The following is a 21,705-nucleotide window of genomic DNA, read 5'->3' on the forward strand; positions in this document are numbered from 1 at the left end:
TGTGGAAGACATGATACCAGCAAGGCTGTGCTTTTGTCAACATAGCCTATCCTGCCCCCAGATAAATTCTGTCCATAAACAAACGTTACCAACAAAAGCACAATTTTGCCAGTGCAGCTAAACTTGCAGAGAGGGCTTTCTCTGGTGTGGCTGTCTTGGTACAGATCATACGTAATCTCACAGCCAGCAGAAAAAGTGAGGGGTCATTTATTTCATGGTCTTCATGATGGTTTTTTTATGGACCAGCAGCATCTGGTCATATATGCAGATACCCAATGCAGAAACGTACCACAGAAACTGGGGATTTTGCTTTGTGTTTGGGTTTTTTCTGGTCAAATATTTCTGAAGTGCCAACAGTGGAAATCATTTCAGGAAGGGCCAGATGGTTATGGCAGCCCTGCGAGTTTACCAGTGGGGTCAGCAACCCCATCCCTGTCCCTCCTTCATAGCCCCATTACTAGCTCATAAACTAACCTTAAATACACTTTATTCCACATGTAATTTGTGTATAACTTCAAAATGAGGTTTTTCTTGTGAAACTGTCAGCAAACACAATTGCCATAACTGAGAGGGCTTAAAATAGAGTCAAGATGACTGTATGCTATTTTTACTTTTCTTTTGTTTGCAAATCTAAAAATAAAACACCATTTTGAAACATTATGAAATGTACATCTGCCCTTTAAACATCATATGCATCACTGAAATGCACATATGTAAAAAGCATACCAGGCTAGAAGAGATTCTTAAAACATACACATGTTATTTTAAATCTGTATTTGGAAACTGTTGCAAGCATCTTTTGTTCTACTTATATTTATGAAATTTTAAAATCAGTTACCAGTAAACAAGTACTTGGAAATTGTCCACCAAAACTTACTGAAACATTAGGGTTGACTATTCACCTTTTTCTCCAGATCACATTTTGCAATATGCCTCACATTAGCTACCCATGAAGCACAGTAAAATTTATTTCCAGCATGTTTGCTATTACCAACCTGTAGGTTTGCACAGAACATTTGCTAGTTTCCTTCTTTCCTTTTTGTCCATCCTTCTGCACTCTTTTCCTTTTTTCCTCCAGCCTCTCATACAGTAGAAGAAACTACCCCACTTTATATGGGATTTAGAGTAGTACTGCTACATTATTAGCAGAAACCCTGTTAGTGGTAAGATGGGTACCCTAAGAAGTATCTAAGGCAAGTATCAAGCCTGTTTCTACCCGTATAACCAACTACAAAACTTCCTGCTTTAATTAACAGGAGCTATCCCAGCCCTAATTATCAGCAGTCATTCTATCTCCCATGCCCTACAACTTAATAACAGTATGTGAGTACTTTAAAAATTCACATAAATTTTGCAAACACTTTTTGACAAGTATTATGCTTATTTCCTTTTTTCATCCTCTGGTCCTAAAACTGAGATGATGACCTATTGTAAGAAACTATAATTTATTAGTTTTCAGGTTAATAAATTTGTTAAGTCAAAAACCTCACCTAACAGATGATAGTCCAAACTGCTGGAAAGGCAAAACTAGTTATTGATCACAGTAATCAGCAATAATTTTAAAAGCCCCATTCTAACTTACTCAAGTGACACAAATTCCTCAATTTCTGCAATTATCTTCTACCAAAACTGACCTGAATTCACTGGTGCATCATCCACTTGATGTGCTTGTTTTTGATTCATATTCTAACAGATATATTGCTGGCAGAAATATTTACATTTTAGCAAGTGTTAGAAAATATTCATACAGTACAAAGGATGAGTTCAATCACTTCAGATCAGTCACCACCTGTATGTGCAACACCTTGACCAACAAGACCTTCCAGGCTCTGCAGAGATACAGACAAACACCAACCAAGCATAAACAGCTAGACCTGAAAAGTAACTTCATGATATTCACTCACCAAAATAAAGGAGCCCATCAGCACAAAAGCTGTGTCATTCAGCAAGAGCTTGCACTTCTAATCCTCAATTCATGTCACAACTTTCAATGAAAGAGCCACGGGCCCTAACAGATTCATTATGTAGATACAATAATTCTGAATAAATTCCAGAAAAATCCTTGAATGTATATATGCAAATTTCAAGCAAACAAAAAGCCTATGTTCAGTAAATGTATTTCTTTTCTAGAACTGAACAAATAATATGAAACTCAGAAGAAAGTACAAGAGATAAAAGGTACATATTCCTTCTTAAATCCCTGTAAGGGCATAAAGTATCCTAATGAGCTGAAATCTCATTTGTGGGGAGTTCTCAGACATGTAAAGGGAAGGAGGCACTCCCTTGCCAGATGGTATGTTCTGCTGATGGCCATGGAGGAGAACGAGTGTAACCACAAAAACAACTTAAGTGGTTTAACTGCCCACATATCCATACCCTTCACCAGTTATGACAAGTGGCTTTTTGTGTAGGTGAAAGTTTCAACCATAATCACTGAAGATTTTCCATCAGATTTTTTTATTTAAGAAAATAATAATTCATAATTAGCAAGGGTGTAAAACTCACAGCACAAAACATTCTGAGCCACAGAGCCAGCATCTCCCAAAAAGCTGAGCCAGCATTTGCACATGATGATCCATCAGCTGCTTTCATGGCCAACTAGTTGGGTGGTTTTATTTTGCTTTGATAGTAAGTCCCACCTGCAGGTTTCCCAAAGCCCTATTTTCTTGCCTGGAATGAATCAGCAAGGAGAAAAGTCAGTGCTGGACATGCTCCTCAAGGGTCCTGTGGAGGTTCATTTAACCGCTCAATCATTCCTGCATTTCTAGCCCTTGTTTTACTTGGTGTTTATTTAGCATTTTGTTTTGTTTTGATTGTTTGGGGGGTGCATGTGAAAGTGTTATTTATTGCTAGGGACAAAAGGCTAAAACAAGAAGCCTTAGGTGCAGTATACCCATGGAACACATAAAATGCCCAGAAAAAGGAGTTTTCCTACATACAGCAGCTGACATCTAGGGATCCAGGAGATTGGTTTGGGTTTTGCCTTCCCAAATAGTTGATGGCTTGAACCCTGGAACTACTGCAATGGTACAAATATCTCTGGATTTCCAGCAATATGGCATGCTTCAACATTGAGTGGAGACGACTGATTAAACAGTGAAAGGAGAAGAAAGACTGCCTCTGGATTTCTCAGCTTTGCTTTGATTGCACTCGATTATTCCTTGCAGTTCCTGACATTGTCTGATCAGTATTTTTTTTAATCCGTTCCAGTCTTTTGACAGTCACAATATCAGCTAGCATTTCATTCTCAGTGTTCAAGTCCATTCCCATGTCTAATACAGAAACATTTCTAAAAATGTTTTTTCCTCACCAGTTCCAAGTGATTACTCACTGCCTTTTAGAAATCCTTCTAAAAGTTGTCAATAAAATATGTCTCTGCAGCACACATCTCTTAAGGATCTTGTGGGATTTAATATTCCCTTAGCAGCTGTTATTTTTTTATGTTTATCTTCAATATTATGAGCTGTTTAAGCAAAAATAGCCTATTGTTGTAATCTGACAGTAATAGGTTTCTTAGGGAATTTATTAGAAAGTCAGAGAGCTTGTTGGTTTGGAATATAGAAATGTATTTATATTTAAACAATATACTTTTGTCATACTTCAACTTTTCAGTAATCTAAGCCAAATGTAAAACTCACTAACAAAAAGAGGAAACAGCCCAAGAATACAGGTTCTAACCCAATGTAGAAACAGGCATCAATGCTTCCCTCTCGTGCCTCTATTAGCGAGTGAACCCATTAACTATGATATTGTGGATACCTCTGCATAAGCAATTTCTCCTTTCCTTTCTACAAACCACATAACCTCTTGCTTAAGTAAACAGTAACATCCTCTTGTTTTATTTATATATGTATATGTTTGCTAAGGCATCCAAATTTCTAGTAAGTAATGCTGTGGAAAACCTACAGATAAAGGAGAATAATAGGTCAGCATAAAGAGAGCACATCCACGCAAGCAGTGTGCTAAGGAAGGCTATTAAAGGAATATGCTGAATCACTATCCTTCACTACCTTTGTCACCATTACCACTAATTTTCCTGGCCAGCTACACTTTTCCACCTCCCCGTCAGTGCCTCGTGGTGGCAAGATCTAATGGCAGATTCCTCATCTTGTAGAATTTCCATCGCTGAAAAGCTCTTCCAGGCTCTTTACAGTCTCTTCACCTGAAATTAGCTTATTCCAAAAAGTTTGCTCTAAACTGGCATAACAGTAGACCTAAACATTGTAATATTTTTTAAAATTATTAATGAGGCCATTGCTATTATTTGACTTCAAATATGCTGAGATGCTTTACCATTGTGAGAAGTATTTCATACTCCTAGCTCTGACCATACTCCTACTTTTACCTACCTCCTGCTTTTGATGTAAGGATTCAGGATTCATTTTAGATTTGATATGGCTATTAATAATTAGCAGAATGGAAACATTATATAGGATAATCTGAGTTCATTATGAAGCCCGGCAAAGATATAAGAAGTGAAATATCACCTCTAAGCATTTGCTACTAAAGTTGCACCTGAAACAAAATATTTTAAATGTTCCCAAAGGCACATATTATTCCTTTATAGGTAGATGACAACAGCCAGCACTACTCAATATGATAGTGTAGATCCAAGAAGCAGGCAAGCAATATACAAAAACAACAAAAAAGAAACCCATGGCTTTAAAAGTATATAAAAATGCTTTCTTAAACAAAAAATCCTGTTCAGATTGGTTGTACAGCTAACAACAACAACAGGTTGTACAATCCTGTACAGCTAACTGTGCACAATTTCAGTGAGCTCTGATCCTGAAACCTTTGTTAATACAATTTGTGAACTGAATTCCTGGGGCATAATTTTCACCTGAGCTGTGTTTTCTGCATTTCTATATAATTTTATATTGTGTGTCATTGATTACTTGCAAACACAGACTATCCCATTTTGGGATGTGGCACTAGCATGCTGACATTACAGAAATTAACAGCACAATGAAGGAAACACTGAGGAGACCAGGAGAAGGATTTTTTTGGATGAGCACATGACTGAAGTCTGAACCAGTTCACTTTTCAGAAGCATTTCATGTTTTTTTCAGTCCTTTCCACCAAAAGATATAGCGTGGTTATATGTCATATTAATATTCAAGCAGACACAGGACAACCCAGAAATAGTTCAGGAGTGCAGCACATGCTAAATTTGCACATATACTTTTGAAGATGCTATTTTTGCAAGGTATACAGGCACAGGAAATCTAATTTGTTCACTTCTGTCTCAGGGCCTGCATTCTTGTACTGTCCCTGACCTGATTCAGGTTCCCTTGGACTGCAGCCTGAGGCTTGTTTACTTGACAGAAATTCAGAAGTTTCTGTCGGTTCTTTGCCAAGGAGACCAAACTCATTTTGTCACAACATGCCAACAGTTTGTCATGGTGGCTGTAGCCACCTACTTTTGCTCATTTTCTCTACCACACTCTGGATCCCATCCGCTATGCCTCCACCTGGAGCTGCAAGCAGGTACGTATGCTGACCTGCAAGTCAATCTTGTGTCAAGCACCGTTTTTCTTTCCCACATTCCTGCCAAATACATTACAATCAATAATTTCTTCAGATTCTTCAACAGGGACACTTCTACTAATGTAATACTTTTTTGTTGTTGTTTTGGTGTTTTGTTTTGTTTGTTTAATAAACCATGACTATTCTGCCCTTTTGCTTGTCCTTGCTAAGATGAATGCAGCACCCATTCCCTCCTGACATGGTTGCAGAGCCCCAACCTCGCCACCTCCACAAGAACTGAGAATGATTCAATAAAAAATTAACTATGAAATGAAGTAGCTGGATTTTATACCAGGAAAGCATAACGAGTTGAAAATACTTGTAAGGACTTGGAGAGAAACTGTAATAGATGTATTACATAATACTCTCCTGTAAATATCCCAAAAATGGAGGGAAAAAAAGCCATTGCTATCCTAATTCCTCAACACTGTGAACTGAGACTGCTTTACAACTGCTCATGACCATAGTTGCTTTTTCAAGTTTTTGGTTGGTTCCACTGCCCCCTTCACATTTCACCCTCTTCAGAACAACTAAGAAATACCTGTGCTTCTCCTTCAGAAAAGATTTCAGCTGCATTGAATGCCAGGACAGAACTGCTATGGAACCTGCAGCTGCAACTCCTAATACATACTGCTACTTCACTCCTAAAGGTCCTATTTAAAAGCTTATAAACCAAAGTATCAAACTACTGTGGCCAACACTTACACTTCAATGAGAGAAAGGTACCAAGTCAACTGTTCATGACTGCAAGTCACGGACAAACACTGACAACAACCAGAAAACCAGAGGCAGAGACCTGAGCCATCTTCTGACTCCCTCCCTTTGCAAGGTGGGGTGCAGAGGGGGGAACTTTTAGACACAGCATTGGATTTTTATTTTGTACCTGCATTTATCCGACTCCCATTGTTTTCAGACACTTTACATACCAACAGGGTCAACTCCTTTGCAGTTACTCTGTGCTTTCTTCTCTCTGTGGTGATCTGCATGTATTCAGATTTTTCTGGAGTGCCTAAAAAGCCGACAGTGTATGTCGTCTGTTTGGAGATGTGGTATTTATCGCTTGCATCAGGGACTTTCTGGGTAATACACTAAAGCAGGGCAAGCTGGCTAATTACTGCTGCATTGAAGTTCAAAGTTCAGATCCCGATGTCAAAGCTCTTAAAAATTCAGGATCATCTGGTTTTACTTTTAGCTTGGCTCATCAGAGAGAAAATCCCAAATCATGACGTTTGATGCTGGCTTCCTCATTTCTGTCCCTGAGTTGCTGCGTAATTCCTGGGAAGCAAAGAAAATCCCAAAGCCTTGCCCACCTACTGTATAAGATATGTATGTTACTAAGATGGTGTCTTCTTACTTATTTTTAAACTAACTATGTAAGATTCCAGTCAGTTGCCAGCACAGTGACTCAGCAAAGCCCCGTGCAGAGAAACTCCCTGCCAGGGCTCTGGCGGCCCCGAATGGAGGGAGGTCAGGTCACGGGCCTCTCCTCACAGAACAAACATACCTGCTTGAGGCGACAGCAGGACATGCAGGATGCCATCAGAAAGGGCTCCCGAGATCAGAATGCAAATTGTTTGCAAGTGATGAAATCAGGAATGAGGCACATTGCCTACGCAGCCTTCAGATTTCAGGATTTTATTTTAAGAAGGCTTGGTAGTCCTCAACTCGGCATCTTTACATTACTCCTCTTAATTTGCACTCAAGTTCAGTGACATCCTTAATTTTGCATTACAGATTCTGCCTGTCACTTCCCAATCCACAACTCTCTTGTGCTGATACCTGGGAGTCTGAAAACATGCCCTACATTTCTAACAGCAAAGCTCAGGTGCTCTTTTGGGATATTTTCTCCCAAATCCTTTTTGAACATGGAGTATATATAACAGATTTTCAGGCAGTATCTGTAAATTAGTATCCACAGAACTATCAAGGGTGTCTATGATTTCGAACACAGTATCCTCTATTCAGTAAGCAATTTATTTCAGGAGATTGACTCATTTCCTTAAAGCTTTTTCAGCTATCTGTTGTGACTGAAAAAAAATTCAGAAAATTTTGTAAGTACTCAAGGAAATGAGCCAACACATCCTGGAAGAAATTCATCCAATACACACACAATAAGATAAGTCAGTCTTGGATTTCTAAAGAAATGAGCAGGAAGTTCTAAAAGAACCTGAAATATTTTTTGTGAAACACAATGTTTGTTTCCTATCTTTGTAACTCTCCTTATGCCCACTTTAAAAGCAACATACTATGGCTAATCAGGAAGGTGAAGTGTTTTTTGTTGTGTGTTGTTGTGTGGTTTTTTTTTTCATCATTTAGACAAAAACCTTCCCTGAAATAGTTTAGTGAATCTCCACAGAATATTGCTGCCATTATGCTTCCTAAGAACTTTATTTCAGATCCCCGGTGCTTACCCCCAGAGGCATACGGTCCATGGTCAAACTATAAATCCCAAGATGAAGCCTCTTCAGCAAGATGCATAATGCACCACAGAACCACCTCATCACAGAGCTCTGGGGATGCTGGCTACCTGGAGGTTATCACCCAGGGACAAAGAAACAAGAAGTCCCTACTTTGAAGGGCCTCCAGCAATGTAATCAAGCGCACTGTCTCGGAAAAGCTCAACTCTTTGAAAACAAAAGCGAAGAGCCAGAAACATTTTTACAGCTTTTCCAAGAACCAGTTCCCAGGGTTTCATCTTTCAGAATATCTGAAATCATGACAGGAACAAATAGAAAATCCATTTGCCAAACAGTAAAGATTTCATGAAGTAGTAGTTACTACAAATTGGTTTTGCCCTTCTCTGGATTCTCACATACTTGTGAAGTGAAGAGTACAACTCAAGTATTTCGAGTATTCTCAGTCATTAAGTGAGAAAAGGCAATTCTTCATTAAAACTCTTCTATGCCATTGTCTATTAGATGTGAATTTAGCAGCATGACAATGCTGAATAGATGCCTTTGGCTAGACATTTACCAAGTGATGATGTATGTCCATGTGCTGGGCTGGTGAAGGTGCTAAGCTTTTCTTTCACTTGGGAGACTCACTCTATATGCACATACAGCTTTTGCAAATGTAGCATGGTCCAGACGTGGTACTGAATTTCCCAGAATACGGTAGCATCACCAGCGAGTTCTGAGAGGCAACCTCATCAACACCACCCGACTCTTGGAGAAATGATAAACTGGGGCTCTCACAACAGAGAGAAATTGCACCTTGAGTTTGCAGCACAAAGTCACTCTTCAGACAGATTCAATCAAGACAATAAAATCTCTGCGCCCCCTTCACATTTTCTCCATTACTCTTAGCAGTCTTTACAGTCTGGATCAGTGTCTGTTCTGTCTTCCTAGTTGATGGCCCTGGACTTTTCTTTTCCATTTGATGACTTCTTTGTATTGGAATATTCCTTGATCCCTGTATATAATGTGTCATCTTTAACTGGTCTGGCAAACAAAGCCGTTTCCAAACCTTGGCATGCCTCTTTGTAATCCACTAACTCCTTCATCATACACAAGTTCTTAACATGCCAGTCCCAACATCCAGAAAAAATTTCACTGTTTTAAAGCTTTTACTTCATACAGGAAAGCCGAGATCCAACTGCTCTTCTAATGACGTAGTTTCACATTGCAGCTGATAGTTATAACCACCGGATCAGCAGACGGCCTGTGCAGGAGCAGCCTCACACTGCCTCCTGCCATGCTCCACTAGACAAAGCAGTCAGCTGCACAAGAAGTCAGATCAGCACGTATCCAAAGGAAAACTACAACCAAATTAGATGCAACCCAAAATTACCCTGAAAGTCGGTGGGTTTTTTTAGAGGGAGGTGGTGTTAGTTTTCTCTGGGGCAAGGCAGTTTCAATTTCTTGATCATCTTAATGATTTTTCCCATTCAGACTCTCCCTCACCTTAACACAAGAAATACGGTATAAAAATACAAGAAGGAGAAGTGCAAAGGCTGAAAGAGAGACTGAGTGAGAACACATATACAGACTCCCCAAACCAACAGATGCAAAAATAAGTGTGTGGATCTGGGGGAAAAAAGAAAAGAAAAAAAAAATCATCATTTCCTACTTCAAATTAGCTTTAGCTTTTTTGTTTGCTTGCTCACAGTATCCAGAATGTCATAAACCTAAATTTCCACAGAACCATCCATGAAAAGAAACTGGCTGGAAGGAGCAGAAGTGGGATTTGGAGAGAGAGAGAGAAGGGAAAAAAAAAAAAAAGAAGGGAAAAAAAAAAAAAAAATCACACTCAATGCAAGCCAATGTATCCATTAAAAAAAAAAAAAAAAAAGAAGGATACTTTTTCAGGTTATGTAGCTTATTACCAGAAAGTTAATTTTCAGAACGAAATTGCTCAATCTTTGTCTGAGCAAAAAGAGAATCAGAGTAATGCTAAGCGATAATTCAGATCCTTGAATAGTGAGCAAACGAGACCTCTAAAGAGCGAGTTCACCCCACTCCAGTATTTTGAAATCAAATACTTTTAACAGGCTCTTCTCATCTTCAAAGAATCACAACACTCTAGTTTTCTTCAAATGCACGTTTTAGATTTGTGTACTGCATATCCAGCTACCTAAACATAGCTTCAATTTGTTCACAATAACTGGAGTTTCTGGTCAGTATATATCTACAAGATTACCAAGATATTAGTAAATACTCTTGAGTACCAAATAACCTACCTCAAAGTAATTGATGGTTCATGCCCTAGCTAAATGGAAGTATGTTTTCCATTGGAAATTAAAATGGTATTTTATGACAAAGTCTTGATTAACTATGTCTAACTGCACAGCAGTCCTAAGTAAAAAGGCATTATGCAAGTGATAGCATCTTACTAACCTATTCTTCATTATCTCTTATGCAGTAGATGCAGAAGAGTGAAAAAGGAGATTGGAAGATAACCCAGGACCTTTGCAATCTAATTCAGCAGAAGACAATTAAGAATTTCCAGGATAAGTTAACTCCAGAGTAATGCACTGACAGTATAAACAGCATTTTCCCGTAATAACCAGAAAAACTGCTAATTTGTCTTCAGCAGCATTGTATCATATTCAGAGTAATAGGAATGACTTTTTCCACCTCATACACTGCCTAGATCTTTTTCCTCACATATACGCTTTATTAGTTTTGTAATGAGATGGACTCTTCAGGGTTAAGATTTACCTCTTAAACAAAAAGGATGCCAATATAGTTACTTCTAGTCTCAAATCTTTAAGCTCATGTCATGAAGATGAGAGCAGACAAAGCCGAACACTGCTTATGACAAGTATTAAATGGCTCTGCAAATTAAACTGGATGAGACCAGAGATAGAAGAAACGCAGAGGTCATATTGCAGTTCTTTAGAAGTGGTATTACTTTACCAGTGCCAAAAATCAAAGCCAATTATATTGAAATCATCACTAGAAGTCAAAAAAGGAGATCAACATCTTGCTTATTTAACTTTTTAGCATGAAATCTCAGAAGTAAAAAGCTTTCTGTCTTGCAGTGTTAACATGCAACAGCAAAAAGGGACCACAAAACTATGTAGACTAATGAAGGCAAAGAAGCTTTATTAATTTGTGTAAATATCTTGAAAGCACCTACAGATAACAACATTTCCATGATTTCTTTTACATTCCTAGGAGAATATTTTTAAAGAGCAGTAATTCCCGGGGACTCTGCAGGCGGAGAACAGAACCTAGAATTAAATGCAACAAGAAACAAAGGCACACCAACTCAGCTACGCCCAACAATACAAGTAAACCCAGAGCCGAAGTAATTACAAAAAGCACAATCAGACTTGTGCTCCTGTTACAACAGCCTACAAATCACATCCCATCACACCCTCTCTGCTGGGGTCACTGCTGCACACTGCAGCTGAGCAGGTCGAGGGGCAAATTACTGCCAAAGAGATGAGTCCCTCTTGCTCCTGGTTACACACTCCTGCAGGTTCCCTGCTGCTCTCTCTCATCCCATTTAAGATGCTAAATTGGCACAGGGCTGTTTGTATTCTTGGGACAGTAAATGCTCCGCCAGCGTAGTGCTGCTCAGCCAATGGGCAGTAAATAGTAGCACCAAAGACAGTGATCTACACTAATCTGAAACATGGTAATTTTTATTTAACTGCTTGAGCAGGAGAGGAGTGTACTCAATTAAGTGTGCTTTTCAAAATCTAAATCTTATGTGCTAATGACTCAGAACATCTAGCCGAATGGTCAACAAAAGTCATAAAGCTATTTGCATGATTTGATGAAATGTCACTGATGTCAGGTGCATTGTCTTTGATTTTACTTGCCAAAAACATATCATGGATGTGGGTTTTTTTTAAAGGGAAGTGGACAATGCACTTTTCATCCTGTTGCTCAAATAATTTACAAGTTAAAGAATACACCAAAGAAAGTGGTGTTGCCTGTACACTAAGTACTACCCCATCAATAACTCCTAAAAATGTTATTCATTGTTGGCTCCTTGTTCGGTATCACGAAAGCAATTGCCTGTCTATAAGTCTACTAAAATGCAGAGATGCATCTATGTTGAAAAATTTCGCAAACTGAATTTTCCCTCTCCCTGCAGGCTACCATCTGCTAAACTATGTCATGCATGAAACTCTATATACAAATTAAAGTACAGTGAACACAGAAAGATGTTATTTTTTTTCTTTTTTATGAGGTCATTACTGGATATTTATATCAGTGACAACGGTATGTACCTGCTATTGTGCTATAAAGTTTTTCTATGCATATTTCATCTTATAAAGCTAATCCTATTTAGGCTTAACTGGCTTCATATGCAAGAAAGTACTTCCATATTTGACGGCAAAGATAAAACAGTAATTAAAGCCCTGATCTTGCAAGGCACCGAATGCCTTCAATTCTTAGTCCTCTTCACAGATGACACCTAGTAGGTCCACAGTTTCAGTTTTAATCTGTCAAGAATTATCCTCAAGTGCAACTCCACTCATGTGAACTACATTTATGACCATCAGATAAAGTTTAAATTCTGAAGGAAGGAAGAATTTAATGAAGCATGAAAGTTCATACCATATCCAATAATGAAAACTTCTAATGGCAACTGAATAGCAACGATCAGAGAATAATTGTCAGGGAAAAACAGAAACTGAATTTCTCATCACATTTTCTGCAAGAAAATCAGAAACAGGTGGCTCGTATCCATCAAACCTTCTTCTATGTACAGTTAAAGAGGGCTTGATGTTAACAGTGACATGAAAGAAGAGACCAAGCTGAAATTGAATTCTTAAATATGCCCTTTAAAATAAATATCCTTTGTCCATTTCCCTTACTGATTATATATCTGAAAAATATCTGATTATATATCTGCATAACTATGCAAGTTATTTCAAATATATTCTATAAATTTTCAAAATAAGCTCCTTTACAGTCACTTAACACTTTACCTTACTCATCTTGCTTCTTCCAGGCAAAGTAACAGATCTTTGTTGTGTCTTTTCCTCTGCTCCTTACTACAGTACATGGAAATTACTAAGTTATTTTTACAGAAATGGTAGGTTCATTTTTTGCACTACCACACATTGAGATATAAAGGATTAATTTATTCCCAAGGTGAGGGCAGGAATGACAAGGGCAATGAAACTACTAATTTTTATAGACTTTCAAGGACTACAGACACATTAGTGATGGAATGAGTGATTAGTGACTTGAAATAGAACCGAAGACTAAACAGTTTGACATTAACTCTGAATGACTGCTAGACAAAGGAGGCAGACCTCATGAAGAGAGTTTGACCAGACCTTGAAACAAAGCTCTGAAGCACGGGATTTGTTTGACTGGGAACTGGCTGCTCACCAGAGTGGGAGCAATGGAGTCCTGGATGCTGCTGGGCAAAGAGGCAAGAAACACTGCCAATGCAGCCATTTGTAGGCTTTGTTTTTCCCAAGGAGTAAACACCAGCTAAGCATAGTCAGTTTAACTGCACTCTTGTAGCATCCTCACCCCACATCATTACCTCTCTCTTATGCCAAACTGGCAAATTGTACAAGGGCTGGGTACTGCTCAGGCCCAGCTGAAAATTTTTCCGTACCAGAGGAGCTCTAAGATGGTCAGGTCTGGCCATTCTCTGGATCTTTTTTGTTCCTCAAATAGCATAAATTGCAAGGTACGTCTTAATGAGCTTTGCTAGGAAAGCAGGCTTACCGAGATCAATATTGGCACCTTCTAGTAACCTCCTCTGGTTATAATTTAAGAACCTGTGTATCCAATATCAGCATATATTAAAAGGTTATAGGAAACATATCTACCAACAAAGTGTTAGTTTCAGAGTCCTAGTGTGCATGTTTCTCATCTTTTTAGGTACCACTGGTTTTAACTACACCAGTCACGTCCTTAACGCACTATATTTAACACTCAGCTTATAACACTTCTCCATTAATTCAGATTCTTATAGTCATTGATAAATCCATGCAGATGAAGGAGCCAAGAACTTCATAAAAAATTTACAGGAGGAATTCTAACACTGTGCATAATGCAAAATTAATCCGCAATCTATTACTTACATCAAAAAAATCAATAGTTGAATTAATGCAGTTACTTTTTCAATCCAGTTGTCAGTCATTTGGAATAACTGTTTTTCCCAAATTATTTTGAAAATACTGTATGGCATGTTGATTTGATGACAGAAAACAGTTCAGCAAAAGTCTTTAAAAAAAAAAAATCAAAACAAAAGCCAACCTCCTTCAAACAAAAAACCAAGCTAATACAAGGCAGTTTTATGGTAAAAGGGAATATTACAAATTCAGAAGTGTACATTGTTTTCCATTATCCAGTGTTTGTATTTGCCATCTTCCCATCTGCTGGAACAGCCACTTAAATCAAAAAAGCAGGGTGGGGAGAACACTGCTTTCTATCCAAAGGATTATAAATGTTGTCACGCCAAAACCTCTTGCAGTGGAAAGATACTGACAACACAGCTGAAAGTGTCCTCCCTGCAGCTACGTTTGTCTAGTTTTCAGGTCAGGGGTATCTCAAAAACTTAAAGAACAAAATTAACTGAAAAGTTTGGATGTTCTGGCAACATTTCCTCTGTCACAGCTTGGACTTCTTCCAGACATAAATATCATCCTACAAGATCTAGGTTTGGGGTTTTTTGGTTTTGGTTTTTTTTTTTTTTAGCAGGGAAGCAATTCTTTTCTTCTTAAAACAAATATAATGAGTGTATTTTAATGTAGTGAGTGTATCTTTTAAGGCATCGGCTGCATGCAATGAAAAAAAACATACGAAAAGCACCTCCTACTGCAAAATTTAGAAGACATGAATAAAGAGAAGGTATTATGCAATTTTGAGCAAAAATTACTAGCTCACAACTGAGGAGGAGAAAGTACCAAATTCTGTGTTGGGGAAGAAGTAGCTTTGCATGTGGGTTAGGATCTAGGAAGAAAGGAAAGAGTAAGATTGAAATGCAGTACCTGGAGGGAAAGCTTCTGAAGACCCTAGGTTTGTTACAGATTTTATTTTTTAAACCAGTGTAAGCCTCATCGCATATGATTTTAGGATACAATTGCTATATTAGACTGCTTTCACTTTTCAGTATCCCACTCAAGAGGTGACCTTTCCCTATATATTACTAAGTCACCAGCAAATGAAGTATTTCAAGGCAGCTTTTTCCATACACTTTTGCTTATCACAGATATCAGCATCAGACAGACAGACTAGCCAATCCCAGATGCCAGCCAAGATGAATTCAAGTTCTCTCCTGTAGTCCTACTTACCGTGACTATGAATTTTGCTTTGTTATATGTATTATTTAAGCATACATCTGCAGTGGGAGTTTCACAGACATCTCAACATGCACAGGTATGGTTCTTCCAGAGCTTCAGAGCCATAGCTGGTGCTTTTGTTTATTTTTTGAAGAGAACAAAATCACCACAGTGCTTAGATATTCAGATGAGATCATTAAAAAAAAAAACTAACCCACCAAACAAAAAACCCCCAAATCCCCAATGGCTGACGACAAACAGTGCAACGCCAGCCTCCTGGAAGCCCAAGCCAAAGACTGTACCATGGAGCCAGCTGGGTAAAGACCAACTTTTGTACACGGAGAGTCAACCCCATGGTTGGCAGACCTTAGCAGCAGCCAAAATGAGGAGTAATCACAAATTAATACTCTTATGCCTAGTAACTAGTCAACAGGCATTAATGGTACTGCTCAGATTTTAAAGTACAGAAAAGTACTCCTATTGCTAAAACAGGAATGAAAAAAAAAATCAAGTGAATAATCAGGTTTTTCTGGAAGATAATAAAGTTATTACTTTGTATGTTTTCTATAATGGAAACCAGAGAAATCTTCTGGGAATAAAGTATCTTAACATTTTATAATCTTTCTGTTTAATGTAAGCCAGTATTTTAAGTGTATTAAAGGCAGTTTATGTGAAAGCTTTTTTCTTTTTAATCTTGTCTGACCTGAAATAGAAAAGCTCCAAACTCCATTACCCTAGGAGGCTTAGTGTAAACCTAGATCCTATCTAAATTGACCTATATATCTTTGCCTATGTTTTCATTGCTGTTGTTTTGATGTTCGTTTTGTTTTTCTAATGCTATTGTGGATCTATGCTGTAGGTATAACAAAAAGCCAAGCAGCCTGTGAAAAGCAGCTGATGGAAATAAATGTAACCTTTGATAGCCAGCATTTTAAACGGGCTAAGGATCTCTAGAATAAGGGCATGCATCTCATAAATAGGACTCCGTAAATTAGGACAAAAATAGGCCAACCTGGGAAATTTGGCCATGGGAGTTAATCTATTTAAACCAAAAGTAAGGTTTGTTTCTCTCTCCTGACTTTTTAGTCTGTTTTGTACTTTCTGACTTCTTTAAATGTAAGACTTCAGGGCAACCTATAAAACTCATCAAGATTCAACTTCCCTCAGCATCCCATGAGCAGTGGAGAGTCTACCCGCTCATCTTCTTGAACAGTCCTCACTTCCCAAGGAAGTGCTGGTACCCTGTTGCTACGATAACACAGTAGCAAGAAAACTGGAATGTCTCATAGTCCCTTTGAACTGAATGTCCATTTCTCTTCTTTGATTCCAGCTGGGTCCAATACTTTGCACAGCGTTCCTCACTGCAGGACTCCAAAGTCTGGCCAGTCTTGCCATAGCAAGATTCAGATTCCTTTGAATTAGAGGAAAAAAAAAATCTCTGTACAACTCCAACAGCTTAAGTATTGCTTGGAACAAACATTTCTAACACATGCATGTACAGAGCAAAAGTTGGGTTAGTACTGGACGAGAAAACTTCATGGGTCTAATAGGATGCAAAAAGTGTTGAATTCTGTAGTCTTCTGCCAGTTCAAAAGATGAAGACGGTTTTCAGTCTAAATCCTAGTTTAGCTCTTTTTTTTAAAAAAAAAAAAAAAAAGGTAAAATAATTGAGAGAATGGACCTCTTCCTTCCTTCTCATTAGGACAGAAAGACTGAAAATTTACCTTTACTCCTCAGAGGAAGCACAGGCACAATACCTCTACTAAAAAGCCCCCTCTCCAAATTTCATCATGCCTTGTCACTTTCAAGTGACAATCCTCATAATCAGTCCTGAAGAAGAAATGTGAAGCCCATTCTAGGCAAACCTTAAAGCTGAATTCAAAATGATAATCCTATATTTCAAATTGGACAATTTCATGTTTCATGCAACACTGCCCGATTTACCTAAAGAAGAGCTAAGACTGAGAAATAACATTTCTCCCTTGCATGTAGTCTCACTGGGGCACCTTTCTGTGCTTTTATAGATGTGTTATCTACATTCTCCACGCATCTCACCTCTGGAGCTAGAAAGCTGCTTCAACAAAACTTGATGGACAAGACTGTTCAAGAAGTGCTACTGACACTTTAAGAAGATCAGACAGTGCAAACCCAGAAATAGTAAGGAAAAAGGATGTTTGCCTTCACAGAATATGCTGTGTCCCTCACATACACTTTTCTTCTGGTAATTCTTAGCAATACACTGGAAAAGAACAAGACCTTGTGTACAAAGCAGTGCCTCAACCAGAAAGCACATCGCATTTTAGCTGTACACAGTGATGAAACAGAGGAAGATACAAGTATGATACTAAAACCAGCAAACTTGTACATGTATTTTAAGGAATGTTTTTAGATACAACATTCTAGAATAACTGAGCTACGTAGAATTTTTCACAATTAGGTTCAACTTCTTGCATTTAAAAATGAAAGACCAAATGTTAACTGCAGAGGAGTATCCTGAGGATACTAATACTAAAGAAAAAAAAAAAAAATCAGTCTTTCAGAATAAGATGATTCTGTGTTTCTCCCCTTAGGCTTTTCTCTTTTTAAAAAGGTAACATCTATTTTCATAACCATTTGGCATGCTAAACATTTCACTGAAGTTGTACTGCACTAGTAAAAGCTCCATCTACTATTGCCTAATGTAAGCCAATCATCTGTAAACAACATAGTAGTAAAGGCAGTGACTCTGATTACTGAGTCTTGTGACCAACGGCACCAACCTATGTCTGGGAGACTGTGCACAGTGGTTTGTACGCAGTCTCTTAAAAAAAAAAAAAAGAGAGCTAGTAAGTTTGGAGGGATTCCTAGTGAGTCACTGCAGTTTTAACCATGCAGTAAAACCACACTCAGAAGCACAGAGCTAACTGCTTTCTCATGATAGAAAGCTAACAAGAGCATGCTAATTGAATAAATTAATGAATGAAGAGGCAAGACAGTTTCCCAGTGTGTCATTTTCAATTCCTTTTATAACGGATGTATCCTATGAAATTAATTTGAAGTGAAAATGTACCTGGATTGCTTCAGACCTCTGCCAGATCTCTCTGTAGTAATGCCTGAGCTCAGAATGATGCTCATTTTTAGAATTTCACCTTCTCTTAATTTATAGAATTAACAACCACTTCCCCCTCCCCCCCCAAACATTGATCCAGCTTTCATGACAGTTAATTGTACAACCAACATTAAAAAAACCCCAAAACTAAACACAGGACTGTGCTTTTGGTTATGCAATGTAGTTTTTTAAATAAGAGCAAAATATTTGCCTTTTTCTGTTACGAGCTCCTTGAAAAGTGGCGCTTTACTAGAAGATGTGGGGAAACATTGGAGGTACAGCAGTAGGCTGGCACAGCCCTGGTGCTCTCTTCTGTTAGTGACCACACACAATTTCTGCTGCCTTCAGGAGGCAGTGCCAGAGGACAGCAACTTTGTAAGTGAAGTGGTTTTCATTTTTAAGAAAGAACAGGATGGATAACCTCAAGCAACTATGTTGAATATTAATAATGTGTTTGAGAGCTTTTATTTTTAAATATATTCACCCACAAACATCCCTCTCCTGAGAAACTAAGAAGTGAATGTCCTCAACTTCTTAAGGAGGAAGTGGGAACTGGGGGTACTTCATGGCAATTATTACAAAGGACTGAAAATCCTGGATTATACCATGTGCTATTTAACTTACCTTAGCTATGTCTATAAAAGTTATGGAAATGAAAGGTTTTTAGATTGCACTCATAATTTTTTAAAGTATTTCTTTATTTTTAAAAGGTGCTAAATACTTGAAAGAGTTTATCAAAAAACCTAAATCAAAGACAGATAGGCATGCCTATCAGGCTGAATATATCCTTACCTCTTCGTTGTAAAAGTGTGCAATTCCATCATTCAGAATGATGAAACCACAAGCCTTAAAGGAAAGACTCTGCTCAGATCTAGTTTAAATCAGTTACAAAATTCTCACCAGCGCTCACAGATTTCAAGTGGCAGTGGAGACAAAAGCTCAGTATGAAGGAATTCCTGGACCTTTCCTCATTTCACAAGGAAACCGGAAACACAACATACTCAAACATTCTGGTATTACATAGTAGCATGATGGGGGGGTTAGGCCAAGAAGGCTTAAATTTGGCTATTCCTTATAGGATTCTTACCCTGTGGTAACTTAACATTGTTTTGTATTTTAGGGGCTCAACAGACTGAAAGTAGAAATACTTTAAATCACGAAAGTAGGATAAAAATCACTTATAGCCTACAATAAGAACTAGTGAGAATTTAACAGAAATATGCTGTACTTTAGCACGTTGGATACCAACCCCGAGTGCTGTGAAACATAAAAAAAACAATGGGAAAGGGTGTCAAACCTTTATTCAGATGAAGCTCTCTATGTATTTAAATTAGAATGTTTAAGCTCCATTTAAGCAGTCCATTTTACAGCACAGATCACAGTTCAGTTGCTAATGCTATTGGGAAGATTAATTTCTGTTTATTACGGAGACACCTCATTTAGGTTGCTTAAATGTTAGCACATATCCACAGTTCATTGCCGGAGAGATTGCAGCTCATGCAGCAATTCCAATACAGCTTTTCTAACTAGGTAAGCACTGGAACAGCACAAGTCAATACTGTCCAGTTTGTGAAGTTGTGATAATGTTGGAAAAAAATATCAGACAAAAAAAGAATGAGAACTGGAAACAGCATCTACACAGCATGTAACATTAGGTGATGCAGAGAGAGAACACCTTGGAAAAAGTGGCACAGCAAACATCCCTCCAAAATCCTACTGAGACCAATTTCATTGCACTAAGCTTAGCCCCAGCATGGACAAAATTCCAGGGTCAGACCTGTTTCCACCAGTTTCTGCTATACCTGCTTTTGGCAGGTTGAATTGACTGTTCCTTTCTACATTAGTAATTAGGTTCAGACAAGCGGTGCAATTTTGAAATAAATCAACCGATCAGTCCCTCTTACTGAGCACTGGTTAAATTCAGAGAGTAGTCTTAGTGCACATGAACTCGATTCCTTAAGAAAACAAGTAAACCCCATGTGCCACTACAGCTAGCTGCTAGCTACACTCCAGTTCCTAGCGGGGACACAAAGATTGTCGTTTGGACAGCTCCAAACCACCCATGCAGCAAGGATGTTTGAATCTAGGCACCTGATTAAACATAATACGATGGAAAATCCCAAACTAAATACACTGCTGATGCTAGAGTCTCAGCACCAAGTGCTTTGACCTACTGATCCACTCTTTTTGAGTACATTATTTGCTAATGCACACACTGCCCACAGGCCTTGCATGCCAGCCTACAGCTCTTTCCAGCTCCCTCCTTTGAGATATCCTGAACAGCACAAAAAAGCATGTAAAAGAATCTCTTTAGTATTTCCTTCCACAAAAATTCTTCATAAACAGAAATTCTCACTTCCTCAGAATTGATACAATTTCAGCTCTACAAAATCAAAGACTTATACAAAATACCTTTTCACAGATGTTAAGAATTTACTTGTCAAAAAAACTGTATAAACATTGGACAGTAATCATGTCAAGTTACATAATGAATATGGTACTCTGAATTTTCCAGTCTGTAAGCCAGCTACCAACAGTGGTGAAAACAGGAAACTGTATGTACATTTGTTGTTTAAGAAGAAACTACTTCATCTTCCAGCAGGTCATTGTGGAACCAGATCTACATTAATTAGAAGCACGTTTTTACATAGTTCACTGCACTAAGAAAAGCGAAGAGAAATCCAAGGTAATTCTCTGCAGTCTTACCTCAACTTTATCTTTAGATTAATTATGTAGTGTGCCAGAGCACATACCAGAAAAGGAAATACAAAGCGGCAAAAGAGCAAGAAACACAAAGAAATATTACAACATGGTTCTGACTTACCTATGTGATAAAGTCCTATCCAGTCAGTTGGGTCTACTTCTTCCTTAATATCCCAGAAAATGATGAGGTTCTGAGATTGCCCCAAGGTGTATTCATACATACTGGCTGTCAAACTAGACCTGCTATCCGAGGTCACTAAATCAGTGTCACTGTTGGCACGCTGCAAGTTCATGTTCTCAGCCATGGTGCCCTGAGATGCCAAACTCTGCAGATTCTCTGGGCTCAGAGTATACCGTAGCTGTGGATTGCGACGTCGCACAAAAAGCAGATGTTCTCGGGCTGAACTGGCCATCTCTTCTCCACTTTTGTCAATTTACATGAAAAAGTTGTTGTTCAGAAATCTATCAAGAAGAAGAAAAAAAAAGAAAGCGTTAAAGTAAGGCAGCAGGTTACTCAGTCAAATATTAAATGGAGAAGCATTGGTGCAAAAACGTTCCTACAGAAGCCTAAAATGGACTGAGTAAAATCTTTTACTTCATTGCTCTACCACTGCAGCCACCTTAGTGTCTGTACATTAAAATAAAAGCACAAATCACTTGTGACAAAATTCAGAGTTAA

At 38.2% G+C, this 21,705-nt stretch overlaps 1 protein-coding gene across 1 annotated transcript in view; it reads right to left on the reverse strand.

Moving 5' to 3' along the window:
• HECW2 (HECT, C2 and WW domain containing E3 ubiquitin protein ligase 2) overlaps positions 1–21,439 on the reverse strand; it is a 110,096-nt gene extending 88,657 nt beyond the window's left edge. Inside the window, exon 1 of the mRNA XM_009698695.1 lies at positions 21,148–21,439. Coding sequence (XP_009696997.1) covers positions 21,148–21,439 — 292 coding nt within the window. The remainder of the gene's footprint in view (positions 1–21,147) is intronic.
• Between the last annotated feature and the right edge of the window lie 266 nt (positions 21,440–21,705).

The sequence above is a fragment of the Cariama cristata genome, unplaced genomic scaffold (genome assembly GCF_000690535.1).
Source record: "Cariama cristata isolate BGI_N322 unplaced genomic scaffold, ASM69053v1 scaffold17844, whole genome shotgun sequence".
NCBI lineage: Eukaryota > Metazoa > Chordata > Aves > Cariamiformes > Cariamidae > Cariama > Cariama cristata.